General features: G+C 47.9%; 2 protein-coding genes across 2 annotated transcripts; both read right to left on the reverse strand.

The window, feature by feature from the left end:
• Positions 1-2,144: 2,144 nt before the first annotated feature.
• Positions 2,145-4,195, reverse strand: LOC124703761. Its single transcript, XM_047235986.1, has 3 exons — positions 3,651-4,195; positions 2,772-2,866; positions 2,145-2,288 (listed from the first exon to the last, which is right to left on the reverse strand). Exons 1-2 carry the CDS (start codon positions 4,183-4,185, stop codon positions 2,814-2,816), a joined length of 588 nt encoding a protein of 195 aa, XP_047091942.1. The 5' UTR covers positions 4,186-4,195; the 3' UTR covers positions 2,145-2,288; positions 2,772-2,813.
• Positions 4,196-9,539: 5,344 nt separating this feature from the next.
• Positions 9,540-11,591, reverse strand: LOC124703762. The gene is made up of 3 exons (XM_047235987.1): positions 11,047-11,591; positions 10,168-10,262; positions 9,540-9,683 (listed from the first exon to the last, which is right to left on the reverse strand). The coding sequence occupies exons 1-2, from the start codon at positions 11,579-11,581 to the stop codon at positions 10,210-10,212; spliced, it is 588 nt and encodes a 195-aa protein (XP_047091943.1). The 5' UTR covers positions 11,582-11,591; the 3' UTR covers positions 9,540-9,683; positions 10,168-10,209.
• Between the last annotated feature and the right edge of the window lie 9,735 nt (positions 11,592-21,326).

Raw genomic sequence — 21,326 nt, forward strand, 5'->3', positions numbered from 1 at the left:
TTAGGCATTTCATCCGTCCGGAGAGTCCGGGCCATCCCGTCCCCTAGGGTGCGACTGGGGACTCCGGACGAGAGAAAAGCGGGGACGGGCCCGCTCTATCGGTGAGAGAACAGAGGAACCCCACCACTTTGTCAACGAAAATCCTTCCTCCCCTCCCGTTGCCTCAACTCCGCCGTTCCTCCACCCAACAGTCTATATTCCGCTGCCTGTCAACCCCTCTGCCTATTTTCCGCCGCCGGGCAGCTCCCTCGCGTCGCTCCTTGTCGACACACCCGACAGGTGTTCGTCCAATTGCCTGGCCGAACATGGACTCCGACGAGGAGGAGGAGCAGATGTTCGCCGAGCTTCTTGAAGAAGAAACGGCAGCCGCCGCCCAAGACGAGGAGATTCGAGACTCCACAATGCATCAACAGCTGATCTGGTGGAGCACATATGGACGCTTCGAGGCAACACCGACTGGTTTCCATTTGATTTGTTTGAAAATTTGTCTTGTTTTGTTGAACTGTAAACTTTATTTGTACTAATAAGCCAAATGTTGGCAAAACCGGTCAAATTCGCCGAATTATGCACGAAATTTGGCATCCAGAGATGTTTTCCTCTAAAAATCACCGAACCCCGGGTGTCTACCGGGGAGACGGCTGGAACTTCGACACTTTCCGGACCAAACTTCAGCCCAAGAGCCCCAACGGTTGAAGATGCTCTAAGAGGTGGGCGGTGACATAAAATCCATTGCTAGCTCTTTTTTGGGATTTTGCGACAAGGAACTTGCCTATTGAACACCTAGGTTCTCACCTCCTTGCCATTCTGGCGGTCTCGTTGCTACCTTGTGTTCTTGCGCAACGGCTCCAATACATAATTGGGCACATATCACCCATTGCCGTAGAGTTGGGTATCAGTATGGTTTCATCATGGATTCACCAAGTCATATAGGCCAGAATCAAGGTTGTGTGCATCATTTTAATTCTTAGGTTGGGGTTTAAACCTTGTTTTCGAAAAAACACAGGCTACAATCAGGCTGGCCATAGTGCTAGTATCATAGGTAGTATCATGCATACTAGGCCCACAAAAATGATGATGTGGCATGTAATTAAGGAGGAGAGATAAGGTTAGAGTAACATAGGTGGATACTGTATCATAGCGCACGTTACGAGAAAAGTACATGTCAAATAGATCATGTACATAGATTTACATTGGGATTCTACAAAACAATAAATTTAGAAGTTTATGATACTACTCTATAATACCACCCACTATAGAGGTAGTATCATAGGCAAGTATCATATGCATGATACTTGTATATGATACTATGCACTATGACCAGCCTCAGGCCAACTAGTATGAGCAATGATAATTGAGTTCTCGCTCCTTTCCAACCCCACTGCTATACCCCACCCACTAGCAGGCCAACTTGGCGCATAGTTGCTCTTTCAACCTTCCGGCATTCCTGGTTGTATCCAGGATGTTGTAAACTATGAATGTTTGTGTTAATATATGAGCCAACCATGATCCAAAAAAAAAAGCACGTAAAACAAGGGCGCTTTATTCCTTGAAACGGGGTAGTAATTGAGATTGGTTAAAGTGGATTCGTCCTTTTCAACCAAAGCTTATGTATTATGGGACCGGTTCAAAGCCAAAACTTCTAAACTAACCATAAACTCACATTGTAGGTACGTAGTATTTGCTAGCCACAAATAACTACACACTTCTAGTTCCGGTTAGATCTTCCTTGCGCATGTTTCCTACTACTATAACCTACAACTAGTGCTTTTGCTAATTTTCTGTCAAAATGATAATTTTGTTAATATCAGTAATCTTAAATTGTACCCTTTAAAACAGTGCGGAGCTTCAGTGTAGTGTTAAACGACAACTTCTACCTATGCAGCCCAACTGTAAAAACATGGAACTGCTGACACTTAATGAATTTATGCTTCAAATACGAATGGTAGAAAAATATAGAACATGTGCAAGGTAGTGCTAGTTTTTATTCATTGTCCTGTCATCACTACTTTTAATTTTAATACAACGGATAAGGACATGTTCTAAGGTTTCCTCGTTTCTTTTCTAGAACAACCGTATCCCGTATATATGGATGAGAAGAGCTGAAAATAACACATATGTAAAAAAGATACAACTGAATCTGAGTCAAATTATAAGCTGGGGAAGCTGAACTCCCCTTTATTAGTTATTAATATAGCATCTTGTTACATTAGAAACTTAGATAGACCAAGGCATATGTTCAGCAAGTTCCTCCGGATAGCACATAGGAACTGCAGCAGCCGGTACTTCACCTGGATAAAACAAAATTGCCAATCTGTTAGTAGATATAAATACAGGAAAGATGGTTCAAAAAGTTTGGGAACAATATGTCTGGGCAAAGTTGTACTCTATAATACACTCCCTCCGTACATTAGACCTTTTAGATATTTTAAAATGGACTAGATACGGGCCAAAATGAGACTAGATATGGATCAAAATAAGTGAATCTAGAAAAAGCTAAAAGTCTTATATTAGTGAACGGAGGGAGTAACAGATATCATATCAAAGGATATATCTCCCAGGATTACCTATGACAATGAACTAAATCCTTGAGACCTTTGACATTGCAACTTATTTGAATGCTACTAATGTTCTGCTTTCAGCTTGCCAACTCTGAACAGCAAAACCAAGGAAGAATTGTATGCATGGCCAAATGGGAACAGCCAGATAAAACATTTTTAATACAAAAACTCAATCAATCAAATATCTCTCAACTATGCAGAAGATGTTCCTACCTGACAATTCCAGCACCTCGGAACATGAAACCGACAGTCACTCTATGCATCTTGCAATATTTCAACTCCATTGCATCCACCAGGAATAGCCACGTCTAGAAGCATTAGAAGTTGGGCAATTTATAAAAGGTACGAGGAAAATATATATGGATAAGAGAGTCCAATATTGAGTCAGCTACATCGATGAATTGACAAATATAACTTGAGAAAAAAATCTTTTTTATAGATGTTTTATAACCCACTTTTGATACTAACAATAGATAAACCATATCACATCTGCTTTAAAATGTTGATATCATTTATGAAAATGGTACAATATAGTTATTTCATAACAAAAGTTTTAGCTGATAAGGATAGAAGACCGTTTAGATTTTTTCCCACGTATCATGCAGAAAAAATTGAAGCATGCCTAAACTAATAAATTCTAGCAACAAAAATGATTTTGGTGTTCAGTTTTAAATACATCTAGCCTATTTGAGATGAGAAATTAAATTTATTTTTGTAGTGGTGCAAGCTTGCAGCAGAGGTCTTCAACAAGTGACAAAAGAACTATTATTTCAAAAAGTTTAGATTCAGGGAAAGTTGTTATTATGGAGATAACATTAATATCAATACCAAAACAGATAGTACTAGATAAAATAATAAAACTAACTTTGAGGATCCAAACACGCCAACTGAGCTACTCATTTGATATTTCATTTGGTACCTCTGAAGAGTGAAGACATAAAAAAATGGCTACAAGTGTGTCACAGTATATACCTAAGTTTAAGTTGCTAGTGAACACTTGAGAAGCACAAGAAAAGTATTCCATCAACCATATCTAGAACATCACTGGATCTAGTAACTAACAGAATACACGGAGTAAGGATGAGCACTCACCTGGTGCATAGAAACATGCAAAAGGATGACACTTGATAGGATAAGCGCTTTCATAAAGTTTTCTGAACTGCATGGACATAGGTTGAACCATGTAGACATTGCCATCTACAAATACAATGATTGCACGGTTATCCTCATCATACCCCAGTATTTCCATCGTTCTCATCGATCCCTCAATCTGAGGAGGGAGCCCAAGAAGGGTATGCACTTCAAAGGTGTTCTGCAGCAACCATGTAGTACCACCATGACAGCTGACCCTCCTCTGCCACACCTCGAATCTACCGTGGGAAAATATAGCGAGACCGAGAGCATCATCCTCTGCCCTGATTATCTGATGTCTTAGGGAGCCATTAAGACATGGAGGCCCCTTGATCACAGCTAGGCTCTGCCTATCCAAATCAAACTCAACTACGTCGTCTGCCAAATAATCCAAATGCAAAACATTTCTGTTCGGAATCACACTCTTAGAGGACCAGTAAAGAGCGTTACCAATAAGGATTCCAGGATTAACCTCATCAAGCTCACATCGATCCATCGTTGAGATAAGGTTGCTCCAAACGGCAGTCTCCGAAGAGTATACACAAGCCATGGGTGATGTATCGCCGTAGTCATGTTCGTCATCATACTCATATTTGTCTCCGCCTCGCGAGAGGGACATCAAGACCACGTTGAAGGGGCTCGACTGGCAGCTGCCGTGCACGTGGCCCTGGTCCACGGCAGCACAGAGCACAGCCCCATAGATGTAGAACCCTCTGAACGCTGGTGGAACGTCAAGGCGGTGGTGCTCGCCGGTGATGGGGTCGCACACAATGACCTTATTGCGCTTATCATCCAACAAGAGGACGCGGCCGTGGCGGCACCCGAGCAGACCGAGACGGATCCCAGTGCGGCGGCCAATTTGATGTTGCAGGTCGAAGCGCTCCGGAGGAATGCGGTCTGGAGGGTCTAAGGTGGATCTGAACTTGATGCCCCAGATGTGGGGCTCGAAGACGCCGAGGAGGGGCGGTTTCCCTTGGTGGGCGCGGAAGCGGCGGAGGAACCGGGGCTCGGTGACGAGGCCTCGCCAGTGCTCGCAGACCGCGGAGGCGCGTAGCAGGGAGGATGGCTGCGGCGGGAGGCGGAGGAGGATCTCCCGGAGCATGTCCTCGTTGAACGGCAGGGATTCAAGCGCCTCCGGCGATTTGCCGCGGCGGCGACGGACGCGGCGGGTCGTTCCGACGCCATCCTCGCTCGCGGGGATTCGCAGGTGGAGGCGCGGGCTGCGGCAGCCGGGCATTCCGGCTACCTCGTCACTCATGTCGATTTGGTGATTGTGACCCGGGTTGCGGCGGCGGCCGTCTCGGGCGAGGTGTTTTCCGGAGGGATTGGGATTGGGAGGAGTCGGGTTTGACACACAGTGACGTGACAAGAATGGATGTGGATTTATCTTTGGCAAATACGGAGTAGATGTAGCTTTTTTACTAGTGACGAAATCCTGCAATTCTAAGGTAAGGGCATCTCCAGCGGGACGCATTTCGGACGCCCAAATTGTCCGCGGGCGTCCGTTTGCGTCGCCTGACGGACGGAGAAATGGTTGTGTGTCCGTTTGCGTGCCGGGTTGGCTCACGGCGGGCGACGCATTTTGGGCGCGAGCCGAATTCAAAAACGATGAAATAGCGTCGACTTTGCACGAAATTGCAGCCGCAAATTGAGGGCTGAAACAAGTTCAACACACTTTGCAGCTCGTACGGCGCAAAGTGGAGCAAAAGGGGCACAACAAGGCCTGAACAACAATAAAAAAAAGTCCAAAAGGAGGCCAAGGTGCTGGGCGCATGGCGCCGGCGCCGGCGATCAGGCGTCTCGCGCGCGGATTTCGGCGCGCCTCTTCATGAACCATGCCCTGGTGGCGTCGTCGACGCCGCTCAAGTCGGCAAGTATGATCCTTGTGTCTTCTGCACGCAATTTGGCCTCGGCGTCGCCTTTTGGCCTCGATGTCCAGCCTTTGGACATCGAGGACCTCCTTGGCAAGGTTCTGGTAGATGGCAGTTGCGGCCTCTTTTTTCAGACGCCTCTTCTCGTCCCTAGCAGCCATGGCGGCACGGTTGTCGGCCATGAAGGAGCTCTTGGCCGAGGAGAGGGAAGTCGTGATCCTCGTCCATGCCGTCGGTGCGCATCATCATGATTTCCCTCTCCTCGGCCAAGAGCTCCTTCATGGCCTTGGCTTCTTTGGCTGCGATCATCTTCATGTCAAGCTCGGCCTTCAACTTGGCATCTTCCCTCCTTGCTTGCACCTTGGCAAGCTTCACCTCACTCTTCTTGTCGGTGATGAGGAGCTTGGTCTCCAACGTCTTCATCGTCAATGCCTCCTTGGACTTCATGAGTTGATCCAACTTCTCCCGGAAGCTAGCTGCTTCAAGTTCTACCTTGACCCTCTCCTTGGCCTTCTTGTTGCCCTCGGGCTTGCCGTTGTTTCTCCCACTCATGTCCTCTGCTTCATCATCCATGGTGAGAAGTGCCTCCTTCTTGCACTTTGGCTCGTTGTCCCGCAACTTCCACTTAGGAAGATGTTGAAGGATGGAAAAACAATGTTGAAATTGAAATTCCTTGTTCTTCGAGCCGGCCATGTCCTTGTACCATTGTTGAGCATACTTGGGCTACACAACAATAGTATGAGGAGATGTTTCCACATCATCAACACATAATATGGATAGCTTGTGATGTTTCCACATCATCAACACAACACAAAGAAAACTTACATAGTCCTCCCAGCACGCATCCACTAGGAGGGTTGTCGGCCACTTGATCCATGGCAGCACTCGAACGAGAACAAGCCGGCTTGATGATGTTCCATCGGCCTTCAAGGGAGCGGTAGGATCTGTCCGCCATGCTCTTCGTGCGAGGCTTCAGCTGGTGGTACATATCCTCAATGCGCTGCCAATAGCGCTTGTCGCCTTGGTCCACTCCGGTGCACGCATCCATCCCCACCTTGCTCCAAGCACGGACCAAGATGGCGTCTTCGATCTCGCTGTAGTTCGCCGTGCGTGGCTTCGGCGTCGACGAAGAACCGGGGGCAGCCGGATCAACCTCAACCACCTCCTCATCGTCACCCTCATCCTCCTCCTCGTCATCAAAGTCTTCAACGTTGCACTCCCCATCGAATGCACCGATACCGGCGTCCAAATTCACCGCGGATTCGTTGAGCATGTCCAAGTAGGATGTTGTGGACTCAACATCGAACACCTTGTCTACGTCGATGGTGGGTGGCGGCGGCGCGGGCGGCGCAACGGCCGGAACGGACGGAGGAGGGGTCGTGACCTTGGAGGGCGGTGGAGGCGCGAGGCCGATGCGGCTGATTGCCTTTGTCCGCACCTTGGCCGGCGCGGCGCCCTCGGCCCGGCCGCCTTGGTCTTCATCGGGCCCGCCTTCTTGGCGGCCGGCGGCGCTCGCCCGGTGAATCGGTGGCCGCCGCAGGTGCTTCGAAAATTGCTTCGGGATCCTCTTCCTCTTCGACGGGATGGTGGAGGCGATCATGGCCGACACGACGCCGGCGGTCGGCGGACCTCTGACGGGGACATCAACCACCGCGCCCGAAGGAGGTGTACCGTCGGCGGTAGGCGGCTCTTGCGGACGGTCCATGGCGGCCGGATCCGGCCGGGAAGGGCGGGGCGGAGGAGATCGGGCAGCGGCGGCGGCGGTTGGCTTCAGCCGAAACCCTTCGCGCGCATGGGACTGGACGATACCGGTTTCGCCCACTATCCCCGCTCCCACCCCGCACAAGTAGGGGGCGACGACCCGCCCCGTACTCGAAAACAGCAAAAAACGATGCGGGGGCCGTTTTTACGGGGCGTGCTAGACGGCCGGGTAGAGCCGAAACCCTCAAATCGGCGGTTATTATACGGGTTTGCCCCTTTTACGGGGTCTGTTAGACCTGCTCTTATGTAGTATAAGCGTCCAGAGGATGCCAGCTATTCTTCTTAAGAGCATCCCAGCCGTCTCCGCGACGAGGCACCATGACGCGTTTTTTTCACCCGGAGGACAAAAACGGCCCGGTCGCGCTTCCGGTTCCTCGTTTTCGTTCGGATTAGGCATTTCATCCGTCCGGAGAGTCCGGGCCATCCCGTCCCCTAGGGTGCGACTGGGGACTCCGGACGAGAGAAAAGCGGGGACGGGCCCGCTCTATCGGTGAGAGAACGGAGGAACCCCACCACTTTGTCAACGAAAATCCTTCCTCCCCTCCCGTTGCCTCAACTCCGCCGTTCCTCCACCCAACAGTCTATATTCCGCTGCCTGTCAACCCCTCTGCCTATTTTCCGCCGCCGGGCAGCTCCCTCGCGTCGCTCCTTGTCGACACACCCGACAGGTGTTCGTCCAATTGCCTGGCCGAACATGGACTCCGACGAGGAGGAGGAGCAGATGTTCGCCGAGCTTCTTGAAGAAGAAACGGCAGCCGCCGCCCAAGACGAGGAGATTCGAGACTCCACAATGCATCAACAGCTGATCTGGTGGAGCACATATGGACGCTTCGAGGCAACACCGACTGGTTTCCATTTGATTTGTTTGAAAATTTGTCTTGTTTTGTTGAACTGTAAACTTTATTTGTACTAATAAGCCAAATGTTGGCAAAACCGGTCAAATTCGCCGAATTATGCACGAAATTTGGCATCCAGAGATGTTTTCCTCTAAAAATCACCGAACCCCGGGTGTCTACCGGGGGACGGCTGGAACTTCGACACTTTCCGGACCAAACTTCAGCCCAAGAGCCCCAACGGTTGAAGATGCTCTAAGAGGTGGGCGGTGACATAAAATCCATTGCTAGCTCTTTTTGGGATTTTGCGACAAGGAACTTGCCTATTGAACACCTAGGTTCTCACCTCCTTGCCATTCTGGCGGTCTCGTTGCTACCTTGTGTTCTTGCGCAACGGCTCCAATACATAATTGGGCACATATCACCCATTGCCGTAGAGTTGGGTATCAGTATGGTTTCATCATGGATTCACCAAGTCATATAGGCCAGAATCAAGGTTGTGTGCATCATTTTAATTCTTAGGTTGGGGTTTAAACCTTGTTTTCGAAAAAACACAGGCTACAATCAGGCCAACTAGTATGAGCAATGATAATTGAGTTCTCGCTCCTTTCCAACCCCACTGCTATACCCCACCCACTAGCAGGCCAACTTGGCGCATAGTTGCTCTTTCAACCTTCCGGCATTCCTGGTTGTATCCAGGATGTTGTAAACTATGAATGTTTGTGTTAATATATGAGCCAACCATGATCCAAAAAAAAAAGCACGTAAAACAAGGGCGCTTTATTCCTTGAAACGGGGTAGTAATTGAGATTGGTTAAAGTGGATTCGTCCTTTTCAACCAAAGCTTATGTATTATGGGACCGGTTCAAAGCCAAAACTTCTAAACTAACCATAAACTCACATTGTAGGTACGTAGTATTTGCTAGCCACAAATAACTACACACTTCTAGTTCCGGTTAGATCTTCCTTGCGCATGTTTCCTACTACTATAACCTACAACTAGTGCTTTTGCTAATTTTCTGTCAAAATGATAATTTTGTTAATATCAGTAATCTTAAATTGTACCCTTTAAAACAGTGCGGAGCTTCAGTGTAGTGTTAAACGACAACTTCTACCTATGCAGCCCAACTGTAAAAACATGGAACTGCTGACACTTAATGAATTTATGCTTCAAATACGAATGGTAGAAAAATATAGAACATGTGCAAGGTAGTGCTAGTTTTTATTCATTGTCCTGTCATCACTACTTTTAATTTTAATACAACGGATAAGGACATGTTCTAAGGTTTCCTCGTTTCTTTTCTAGAACAACCGTATCCCGTATATATGGATGAGAAGAGCTGAAAATAACACATATGTAAAAAAGATACAACTGAATCTGAGTCAAATTATAAGCTGGGGAAGCTGAACTCCCCTTTATTAGTTATTAATATAGCATCTTGTTACATTAGAAACTTAGATAGACCAAGGCATATGTTCAGCAAGTTCCTCCGGATAGCACATAGGAACTGCAGCAGCCGGTACTTCACCTGGATAAAACAAAATTGCCAATCTGTTAGTAGATATAAATACAGGAAAGATGGTTCAAAAAAGTTTGGGAACAATATGTCTGGGCAAAGTTGTACTCTATAATACACTCCCTCCGTACATTAGACCTTTTAGATATTTTAAAATGGACTAGATACGGGCCAAAATGAGACTAGATATGGATCAAAATAAGTGAATCTAGAAAAAGCTAAAAGTCTTATATTAGTGAACGGAGGGAGTAACAGATATCATATCAAAGGATATATCTCCCAGGATTACCTATGACAATGAACTAAATCCTTGAGACCTTTGACATTGCAACTTATTTGAATGCTACTAATGTTCTGCTTTCAGCTTGCCAACTCTGAACAGCAAAACCAAGGAAGAATTGTATGCATGGCCAAATGGGAACAGCCAGATAAAACATTTTTAATACAAAAACTCAATCAATCAAATATCTCTCAACTATGCAGAAGATGTTCCTACCTGACAATTCCAGCACCTCGGAACATGAAACCGACAGTCACTCTATGCATCTTGCAATATTTCAACTCCATTGCATCCACCAGGAATAGCCACGTCTAGAAGCATTAGAAGTTGGGCAATTTATAAAAGGTACGAGGAAAATATATATGGATAAGAGAGTCCAATATTGAGTCAGCTACATCGATGAATTGACAAATATAACTTGAGAAAAAAAATCTTTTTTATAGATGTTTTATAACCCACTTTTGATACTAACAATAGATAAACCATATCACATCTGCTTTAAAATGTTGATATCATTTATGAAAATGGTACAATATAGTTATTTCATAACAAAAGTTTTAGCTGATAAGGATAGAAGACCGTTTAGATTTTTTCCCACGTATCATGCAGAAAAAATTGAAGCATGCCTAAACTAATAAATTCTAGCAACAAAAATGATTTTGGTGTTCAGTTTTAAATACATCTAGCCTATTTGAGATGAGAAATTAAATTTATTTTTGTGTGGTGCAAGCTTGCAGCAGAGGTCTTCAACAAGTGACAAAAGAACTATTATTTCAAAAAGTTTAGATTCAGGGAAAGTTGTTATTATGGAGATAACATTAATATCAATACCAAAACAGATAGTACTAGATAAAATAATAAAACTAACTTTGAGGATCCAAACACGCCAACTGAGCTACTCATTTGATATTTCATTTGGTACCTCTGAAGAGTGAAGACATAAAAAAATGGCTACAAGTGTGTCACAGTATATACCTAAGTTTAAGTTGCTAGTGAACACTTGAGAAGCACAAGAAAAGTATTCCATCAACCATATCTAGAACATCACTGGATCTAGTAACTAACAGAATACACGGAGTAAGGATGAGCACTCACCTGGTGCATAGAAACATGCAAAAGGATGACACTTGATAGGATAAGCGCTTTCATAAAGTTTTCTGAACTGCATGGACATAGGTTGAACCATGTAGACATTGCCATCTACAAATACAATGATTGCACGGTTATCCTCATCATACCCCAGTATTTCCATCGTTCTCATCGATCCCTCAATCTGAGGAGGGAGCCCAAGAAGGGTATGCACTTCAAAGGTGTTCTGCAGCAACCATGTAGTACCACCATGACAGCTGACCCTCCTCTGCCACACCTCGAATCTACCGTGGGAAAATATAGCGAGACCGAGAGCATCATCCTCTGCCCTGATTATCTGATGTCTTAGGGAGCCATTAAGACATGGAGGCCCCTTGATCACAGCTAGGCTCTGCCTATCCAAATCAAACTCAACTACGTCGTCTGCCAAATAATCCAAATGCAAAACATTTCTGTTCGGAATCACACTCTTAGAGGACCAGTAAAGAGCGTTACCAATAAGGATTCCAGGATTAACCTCATCAAGCTCACATCGATCCATCGTTGAGATAAGGTTGCTCCAAACGGCAGTCTCCGAAGAGTATACACAAGCCATGGGTGATGTATCGCCGTAGTCATGTTCGTCATCATACTCATATTTGTCTCCGCCTCGCGAGAGGGACATCAAGACCACGTTGAAGGGGCTCGAGTGGCAGCTGCCGTGCACGTGGCCCTGGTCCACGGCAGCGCAGAGCACAGCCCCATAGATGTAGAACCCTCTGAACGCTGGTGGAGCGTCAAGGCGGTGGTGCTCGCCGGTGATGGGGTCGCACACAATGACCTTATTGCGCTTATCATCCAACAATAGGACGCGGCCGTGGCGGCACCCGAGCAGACCGAGACGGATCCCACTGCGGCGGTCAATTTGATGTTGCAGGTCGAAGCGCTCCGGAGGAATGCGGTCTGGAGGGCCTAAGGTGGATCTGAACTTGATGCCCCAGATGTGGGGCTCGAAGACGCCGAGAAGGGGCGGCTTCCCTTGGTGGGCGCGGAAGCGGCGGAGGAACCGGGGCTCGGTGACGAGGCCTCGCCAGTGCTCGCAGACCGCGGAGGCGCGTAGCAGGGAGGATGGCTGCGGCGGGAGGCGGAGGAGGATCTCCCGGAGCATGTCCTCGTTGAGCGGCAGGGATTCGGGATCCGCCGGCGATTTGCCGCGGCGGCGACGGCCGCGGCGGTTCATCCCGACGCCATTCCCGGTCGCGTGGATCTGGGGATGGAGGCGCGGGCTCCGGCGGAGGGGCATTCCGGATACCTCTCCTCACTCGTGCCGATCTGAGGATGGAGGCGACGGTGGTTCGTTCGTGGGTGGACGACTGCACTGAGAGCGAGAAACGGATGTGGATTTCCTACTACAGTTACTAATCTAAAACGAGAAGACTGAAATTCTCAATCAGTCTGAAGTCCGAACACTGAATACTTCACCATTGCCAATCTGCCACTGCCATGGACAATTAGAAATCTACTGTGTATTATTATGTTCGTTGCAAAAGAACTGTCTTAATTAGTTTTCTATATCTGTAAGTATTCTAGTTGTACATACTTCTATATCTAAGAAACGCTGAGAAAGTTATTTTAGAATGGAGGGGGTGGGGTCGCTCGGTTTGACATGTGAAATACTCCCTCCGGTCGGATTAGATTGACACGGATTAGCTGGTAGTATCCGGTGTCGATTAATTCCGACCGGAGGTAGTAGCTCTTAATCATGCTCATCGGGTAAGCAACATATTGTTATCTCCATTTTGGAATTTTGCAACTCGGAACTTGCCAGTAGAACGAGGGCCTTCTAAAATTCGTACCATTTGGTTATTTTTGGCCTCATTGCTCCGTTGTCTTCAGGCATAATGTTTCCAACACGCAGCTGGGTATACAACACCTGTACCTAGCAGCTGGACATCAGTTTGCTTCCACTATAGATTCACCAAATTGCTTGAGTTATGATTAGGATAACAACAAGAAGTGGTGGTAACTGAATTCCCGACGCTTCCCATGCCCATTGGCATACCTAGTAAGCACAACCCGATGCATGGTGAGGTTTTTGCTACAAAATTGTGCAAAAATGTTCTCGTGAGAGCTTATTTATATCATCTTATGGATGGGCATATTTACATGGGCCTTCAATGCGAAAATGGGCATTGGTGGCGGCCATCAAAGTTTAAAGTGGATTTATACTTGAGATTGAAGTAGTATATAGGAAGCCTTCGCTCGAAGAACCTTAAGTGGGAAGAGAGCCCATCCTATTGCCCCAGTGAGGCGACAGGAGGGGGAAAACCCTTGCCGCTAGTCGCCACCCCACCCCACCTCTCTCCCTCCTCCCCTGGAGCCCTGGGCACAACCTGGCAAAGTCAGGCCGGCACAGGCGGCCGCGGAGGCCTCCTCATCCCCTGGCACAAAGGATCGGCGTGAGTCGTCTTCTCTGAGCCAGGGTTTGGTGCAGCCAGGTACCATGGCGTGGTGGCTCCACTGCCACGTCTGAAGAAGCTGCGACGGATCGACGCGGTGGCCTACACTTTGGAGGGGCGGTGGCTTCGGTCCCGATCTCTTGGTCGCAAGGAATGGATGGCGCGGGCTGCGAGATCATTGATCGGTTCGACGCCAGTGGTCTGAGGCTGCATCATGTTCTGACCAGTCGGGTACAAATTTGTGTGGCTGCCGGTGGAAGTTGAGATTGATGATGGTAACGCCTCTTGGCATCGTTTTTCTTGTTGAAGGCATCATTTTTGCATCCCCATTTTTGTGTTGGGGTAATCGGGGGAAACCCGTTGACGACACTTTGGTGTCGTTATCCGTGATGGGGCATCGTCTTTGGAGCACTATCTGACAGAAGTGATCTGGAGGTGGATCGGTGTTTCTCCTATCACATCAACGATGACGAGTTTCAGCGGCATGGCGCAGCGGGGTGTCAGCGTCAGATGCGTGATGGTGGACGCGCGCAGGGCGGGGCACTTGTTTGGCACCATGGAGGCATTTATGGTAGGTCTGTTGAGGGCTTTGCAGATCTCAGCCCTGAAGATGCTCAGTGGTTTAACAGCTGGGATGGCTCTTGTTGTGGATATGTCAACTAGATATACCACGGCGGAACAAATTCTTCCACTCTAGATATATTCTTAGGCCTCAGTGATCTGTGAAATAGATGGGTTTCAGGATGCCATCATGTTTTTTTGGTTTATCATTTGGTATTTAACGTATAATGTCGTTGTGTGCTCCAGGCTGTAAATATTCCTCCGCAATTACATGTTGCTGATCTAGAGTTTATCATTGCAGCAGTGACATTTTCGAATTACAACCCGGGTGACGTGTTTTCTCCTCCTTGCAGAAGAAACTGTGCAACTTTCAGAAAACAAAGTGCAGTGGACTATCAAATGCGAACTATTTACTTAATTTTGACAAAAGTGTATTTTAGGGTTTAGTATCAGTTGTTGGGCAGTAGCATATTGAGTTTCCAATTGTTAATTTGAAGGTCATGGTGCATTCAAAGAGGTAATTTACGGGAAGGTGTGGAGGGAACTGTGCAACACTCTGACCGAAAAATACTGAAGCAGCGGAGGTCGGTGACGAGGTCTCGCCAGTGCTTGCAGACCGCGGAGGCCCGCAGAAGGGAGGATGGCCGCGGCGGGAGGCGGAGGAGGATCTCCCGGAGCATGTCCTCGTGGAGCGGCAGGGATTCGGGATCTGCCGGCGATTTGTCGCGGCGGCGACGGCCGCGGCGGGTTATCCCGACGCCATTCCCGCTCGCGTGGATCTGGGGATGGAGGCGCGTGCTCCGGCGCTCACTGGTGCCGATCTGGGGATGGAGGCGCGGGCTGCGACGGCGGGTCATCTCCTCGCCGCCGAGACCTAGAGGACAGTGGAAGGAAAATGAAGAGTAAACCGCATGGGCGGTCCCAATTCTTTTCCGGCACCTTCAGTTTGGTCCTGATTCTTTAAAATTGCACATCTAAGTCCTAAATCTTTTGTAAGTGCTTCACGTGAGGTCCTAAATCGGTTTGACCAGTGTTGACCGGTGCCACATCGACAGTAGGGCCCAGGAAGGGTATCAGCCAGCTGTGTATTTTTGCGAAAACCCCCACGGGTTGTATTTCTTCCAACTACCGGTCCTAGACTATTGTTTTTATTGCAAACAATGACCTGATTTTTTTGCAAAGGTAACCCTAATGTTCCCGCTCGAATCCTAGCTAGGTGCCGGCGGCGCCGCCGGTTGCTGCTGCACCATGGCCGACGCCGCTGCACCTCCGCCGGTAGTTGCAGCCCCTTAAGCCCATCTTCTCTTTTTTTTTCAGCCGACCCGTCCTCTTCCTTTCTCTTCTTCTCTGCAATGTCGGGCTGACACGGCCGGGCGCAGCTGGAGCGGCCGGAGCAGCGGAGGAGCCGGGGCGGAGCCGGGTGGCACGTGAGGCGGAGCCCGAGGCGGCCTGGGCGGGCGCGGGAGGCGGGGCCTTTCCAGGCGCCGAAGCTGGCTGAGGTGGGCGCGGGGGCGCATCCAGAGGCACATGTGGCGGTGGGCGGAGTCGGAACCGACTGGCGCGGCGCGGCCAAGCCCGGGCGTGTGCGGCGGAGTCGGCCGGGGGCGTGCGTGGCGCGGCCGGGGCGACGCAGATGCGGCCGGCTCGTAAGAGGGAGGTGGGCGCGCGGGACTCACGCAGGGCAGAGCCAGGCCAGAGTGGCCCGAGTGGGCAGGGCGGGTGCCTTGCTCCCAAAAAGGATTGTGGTTTAGAAGGAATGTAAATTAGAGGGCTTTTTCACAAATTTACATGTCTGGTCGGGCCCTACTGTCGACGTGGCACCGGTCAACACGGGTCAAACTGATTTAGGAACTCGCGTGAAGCACTTACAAAAGATTTAGGATTTAGATGTGCAATTTTAAAGAATAGGGACCAAACTGAAGGTACCGGAAAAAAATTGGGACCGCCCATGCGGTTTACTCGAAAATGAACCAAGAGTCGGGTTCGTTCGTTGGTGGATGACTGCACTGACTGAAACCGAGGAACGGATGCGGATTTCTTCTCACTACGGAATTCAACCACAATCAGTCCGAACAACAACGACGACGACACCACAAAAAGGCTGCATAGTACAACTCGATCAGTCAGCATGAATCTACGGACAGAAAAGTTGCTCATCAAACAATTTGCAAGCCAGATAGATTACTTGCTAGTATTTAGAAAACTCGAGAGCTTCTTCCAGGTCGGTCAGAGTGCGAAGTTGCTCTACTTTGGGATTTTGCAAGTTGGAACTAGCCGACGGAACACGTAGCTTCTCTAAGTCATCATGCCCTAATCATTTGCCTAATTTCTGCCTTGTGTTCACGCACAATGGCTCCTAACACCTAGCTGGTGATGTATCGCTGATACCATGTAGGTTGATTGTACTTTGCTTGCACCATGGATTCACTATGTTACATACCCTAAGATTAGGTCTGTATGATCATGTTGTGGTAACTGAATTCTCGATGTTTCCCAATCCCATTGGTACACCCAGTAACTACACAACTTGGCGTATTGTGGTATGCATGTTCTTTTTTGGCTAACTAAATTACACGGGAAAGTGTTCCCTTGATAAGTTATTTATATTGTCTCGAAACTCGATGTGCATTTATACATACACCTTTAATACGCCGATAGGCGGTGGTGACCGCCCTCGGAGTAATTGAGATTGAGTAAAGCGGATTATTCCTTCTCAACCACAACTTGTGTATTATGCAATCGGTTTAAAGTCATATAGCTCCCAAATAACTTGCATAGACCTTCCTCGTTTGTTTTTCCTTTATGAAAGATACATTGATTTTACAATTTTTGTCGAATAAAAAAAGGTTATACTTGTCACCTTAAATGTGCATATTTATTATAATGTTACCTCATAGGACTAGATGCATCTACTATAAAAAAAATGTATTTTAAACATATTTTAAAATGTAAAAAATAAATTAAAAAACTGGGTGTATATCTGAATATTCAATGTTCGCACATAAAGTTTTTTGGAAAAAGGATATTTTTGTGGCACGTGTAAAAAAGGTAAAAAAGAAATCTTGTGAAAAGCTATTTTGGAGCACCAAAAATGTCTTTTGTTACATAAATAAACCACAAAAAAAAAATTGCGGAACTTTGTGTGTAAAAATAAAATACTTGGATGTATACCCAGATATTTTCCTCAAATTTTTAGATATTTTGGAATATGTTTTTTGGGCAATGGGTGCATCTAGACCTATGAGCTAAAGTGGATTTCCGGCTAAATAGGTGTTTTTTTTCTTTGACTTTTGGCTTTAAAGTTTTAGCTAGATATTTTTAGGTGATGTCATAAGCCAAAAACCTTGTGGCTTATAAACCAATATTCAAAAGCCAAAAATTTGCGTGACCAAACTCCTAGCTAGATGATCGTTTAGAATATACTACTATTGGAATGTTTCAGTAGTACCAAGAATAGAAGTATAGCTCATCGTTCAGATTATGGGTACGTATGATGTGTTGCTATGATAATGAGGATGAATCTATGGTCATAAGGATTTACATAAGCCGACCAAATACTGGATCCATAAGTACAATCACAAATAAAATGTCTACAACACCATTCAAATGCAATGGAAATGATGGTTAGCAAGTTTAGTTTAGAGAAGTTGTCTTATTTTATTGAACACCTACTAATTAGTGGATTATTAACTAATTATTCTGGAACTCAAAAGGGTATCTAAAAGTTGACCACATAGGCATGATGGCAAACTCTGTGCAAATTATCAATTGGTTGAAGGGATGATCATGACTTATTAAGTGAGTTGAACATCAGGGTAGGTCAAGATAGAGTACATGCAAACTTTATATATCTATAATTTACTATACACCAGGGTTAAGATCGATCCAACCATGTCCATACAAAGCAGGGGTGGATATTAAATGGCCTATGCATCGTTGCGTTCACGGAGCCAAAACAAATACATGGTGCGGCAAAAGAGAGTAGAGAGTCAATTTTAGATGCTTGAGGTTGTAGAAGAAGTATTTATAAATTTCTCTAAATTCGAATGTATCTAGAAACTATATTCTTTTCAGGATGGAGGGGGTATTTTTTTTAAGGATATTAGAAATGGTAGGTCTTGGGATGACAAAATACCCATAGAAGGACAAGCGTAATCGGTTATGTCGCCAAGAATGTCGACTGTACAAGGTTTATTGAGATGTCAGAAAGGCGAGAATGAAGGGTGCAGTGTCTACTTAAACCGCCGAGTGGAGAGGCAAAGCTAGAACCACCACAGTGTGCTGACCGGTTTTCATTGCGTGTTGCACCTCGCTAGCTCCATCTTTGCCGCCAGAAGCCTAGTCGGATCCGAAGGCAGGGCGGAGGCAAAAAAAAACATAGGGGGTTGATTCGAGAAAAATTGTGCGGGAGGGCCAAAAACTAATAAGATAAGATCCTAGTGGCGTCTTCCAGCGGCGGAGAGAGGTGACAAGCTACGTTGTCGGCCTTGGGAAATGAGGTGGGGCCACCCCGGTGTCGTGCACGAACGGCACGGGAGCGACATGCGCCTTGATACTTGCATCCCTCCTTTCTGAAAGCTCAAGTCTGATTTGGCACATGTCCATCTATACGACCATTTTTCTTACTAGATATGAACGTAGGTCACTTCAGTTGCTAGTGAAAAAACAGCAATACAGGAAAAAGCGAAAGAATGCACTAAATTCGAAAAGGAGTGAATTCTATTTTTTACCCCGTAGTTTGATGTTTGTGACATTAATTACCCCATTTAAGAGAAATTCTTCTTGCTTACCCCATTCAGTAAAGTTCGTGCCAAATTTTAACCCCTTTAATTGTTTACACGGTCACATCGTACTCGCTCTCTCGACCGTGTTCACCTTGACGTCACAATCTCCCTATTAGTATCACACTACGGCACTAGTATGATTGTTAGTAATGGGCTTGGGCTGGCGCTATAGCCCATTAGTCTTAGGGTTAATTAGAGATAAGGGTCGCTTGCTTAGGGGTCAAGTAAACCTCTCTATATAAGGAGAGGAGACGTATCAATCTAATCAAGCAAGAATTAAGAAGGAAATCCCTTCCCTCTTGCCACCGGCCGTGGGCAAGGCCCCCGGCCGGCCCTCTCGCGTCATCCCTCTAGCACCATCATAACATTTGGTATCAGCTTTCCCGGGTTCGATCATGTCCAGCCCTCCACCGAGTTCTTCCCACCCGCCGCCGCACTCCGACGTCCCCGCCGTTCTCTCCCCGGCGGAGATCACCGCAGCCCTCCGTGATCTCACCACTGCTGTCCAGGAGATCCGCCTCTTCCTGGCCGATCCCTACGGGCCGCCGCCGGCGGCGGCGCTGCTGCCGTGGCAGCCGACGCACCAGGCGGCCTCCACCGCGATTGCCGGGCCGCTGCAGCCGACGCTGCTGCTGTCGTCGCCACCACACGACGCCGGACTGCTGCAGTCCCCGCTGCCGCTGTCCACCATCTCCGGGCCGGGCCCTACCTTGGCGCCGGAGGTCCCTCTTCTCTAGCAGCCGACCGCCTTCTTCCCCACCAGGACGCTACAGCAGCAACATCAGCTGCTGCCGCCGCCACCAACGCCGCCGCTGCAGCTGCTGTCCTCACCGACGCTGTCCCTGCCGTTCAGTGGGAAGCTACAACAGCAGCAGCAGCAGCTGCCGTCGCCACCAACACCGCAGCAGCGTCTACTGCCGCCACCGACGCCGTCCCTTCCTTTCGGCGGTGTGGGAGCAACCTTGGCCCCGGGCTCTACATCAACACCACCCGGGATGCCCTTCCACCAGGTCTGTTTCCCTCCGTCGCCGTCACCGCTTCCGGCTTGGATCGCTATCCGCCACGTGTCGGCGGCGGTGAGGCTGCAGGCTGCTGCGCGCGGCCTCCTAGTGCATCGGCGTGTGCGGGAGATGCGTGATCTGCAGCTGCAGCTCCTCCAAGTTGCGCTTCGTTGCGCAACGGACCTCGATCTCGTCCGCTGTGTCGGGGATCTTGGGCGTGCGGTTTCCCCCACGGGCGGCGGACATGCTATTTTTCCCGCGGGCAGCGACCTCAAAGTCTGCACCATCGATAGTCATCCGGTGGGGAGAAGGCACGGTGTCACCGACAGGAGCGCACCGCGTGCATTCCGCTGCCGGCCGCCGCGCGGGCTCCTTTTGTCCCGCTGGTTTCCATGGGATCCAGGTGGCTATACAGGTGCACGTCCGACGGGCGGATGTTGCCCACTTTATTTTCAGGGGTCAACAATAAAGCGTCCCCGTCCATTTCAGGTTGAGAGTAATAAAACAAGCCGAGATGTAAAAGGCTCGTTTTTAGGTGTTAGGTTTGTGCTGCGTCGAGTCATGGTTTGTTTAGGTTGCAGCTCGAGGACGAGCTGCATGTCCAGGTGGGGTGTAGTGTTAGAGTACGTAATGAGCTTGGGCTGGCGCTATAGCCCATTAGTCTTAGGGTTAATTAGAGATAAGGGTCGCTTGCTTAGGGGTCAAGTAAACCTCTCTATATAAGGAGAGGAGACGTATCAATCTAATCAAGTAAGAATTAAGAAGGAAATCCCTTCTCTCTGTTGAAATATTGGGCCCACTTTTAGTGGCCTAAATTAGATTTCAGTTTTTCCTATAAATCTCAAAGCCCACATAGTGGTAGCCTTGTGAGTTTGAGCCCAAGTTGGTGGCAGCTGATGACCCACAAGTATAGGGGGTGTATCGTAGTATCTTCGATAAGTAAGAGTGTCGATCCCAACGAGGAGCAGAAGGTGTTGACAAGCAGTTTCGATGAAGGTTTCACTGTAAATGCTCACAGACAAATATTCGGGGGTTTTGATGTAACCGATAAATAAAGTACGAGTAAGTAAAATGCGAGAGAAATAATTGCAGCGAGTGGCCCAATCCTTTTTAGCACAAAGGACAAGCCGGTTTGTTTACTTATAATGACCAAACGTTCTCGAGGACACACGGGATTTTAGTCTAGTGCTTTCGCTACATACAGCTGATTAATCTTCAATGTTTTGATAAGTGTTGTGTGGGTGAACCTGTGCTAATGTACCGCCCTTCCTAGGACTAATACATACTTGTGATTATACCCCTTGCAAGCATCCGCAACTAGAAGAAAGTAATTAAGATAAATCTAACCACAGCCTTAAACTGCGAGATCCTCGCGATCCCTCCTGCATCGATATACCAACGGGGGCTCAGGTTTCTGTCACTCCGGCAACCCCGCAATTGGCAAACGAGTACAAGATGCATTCCCCTAGGGCCATAAATGGTGAAGTGTCGTGTTGTCGACG

This window comes from Lolium rigidum, chromosome 3, assembly GCF_022539505.1.
Source record: "Lolium rigidum isolate FL_2022 chromosome 3, APGP_CSIRO_Lrig_0.1, whole genome shotgun sequence".
Classification (NCBI taxonomy): Eukaryota; Viridiplantae; Streptophyta; class Magnoliopsida; order Poales; family Poaceae; genus Lolium; species Lolium rigidum.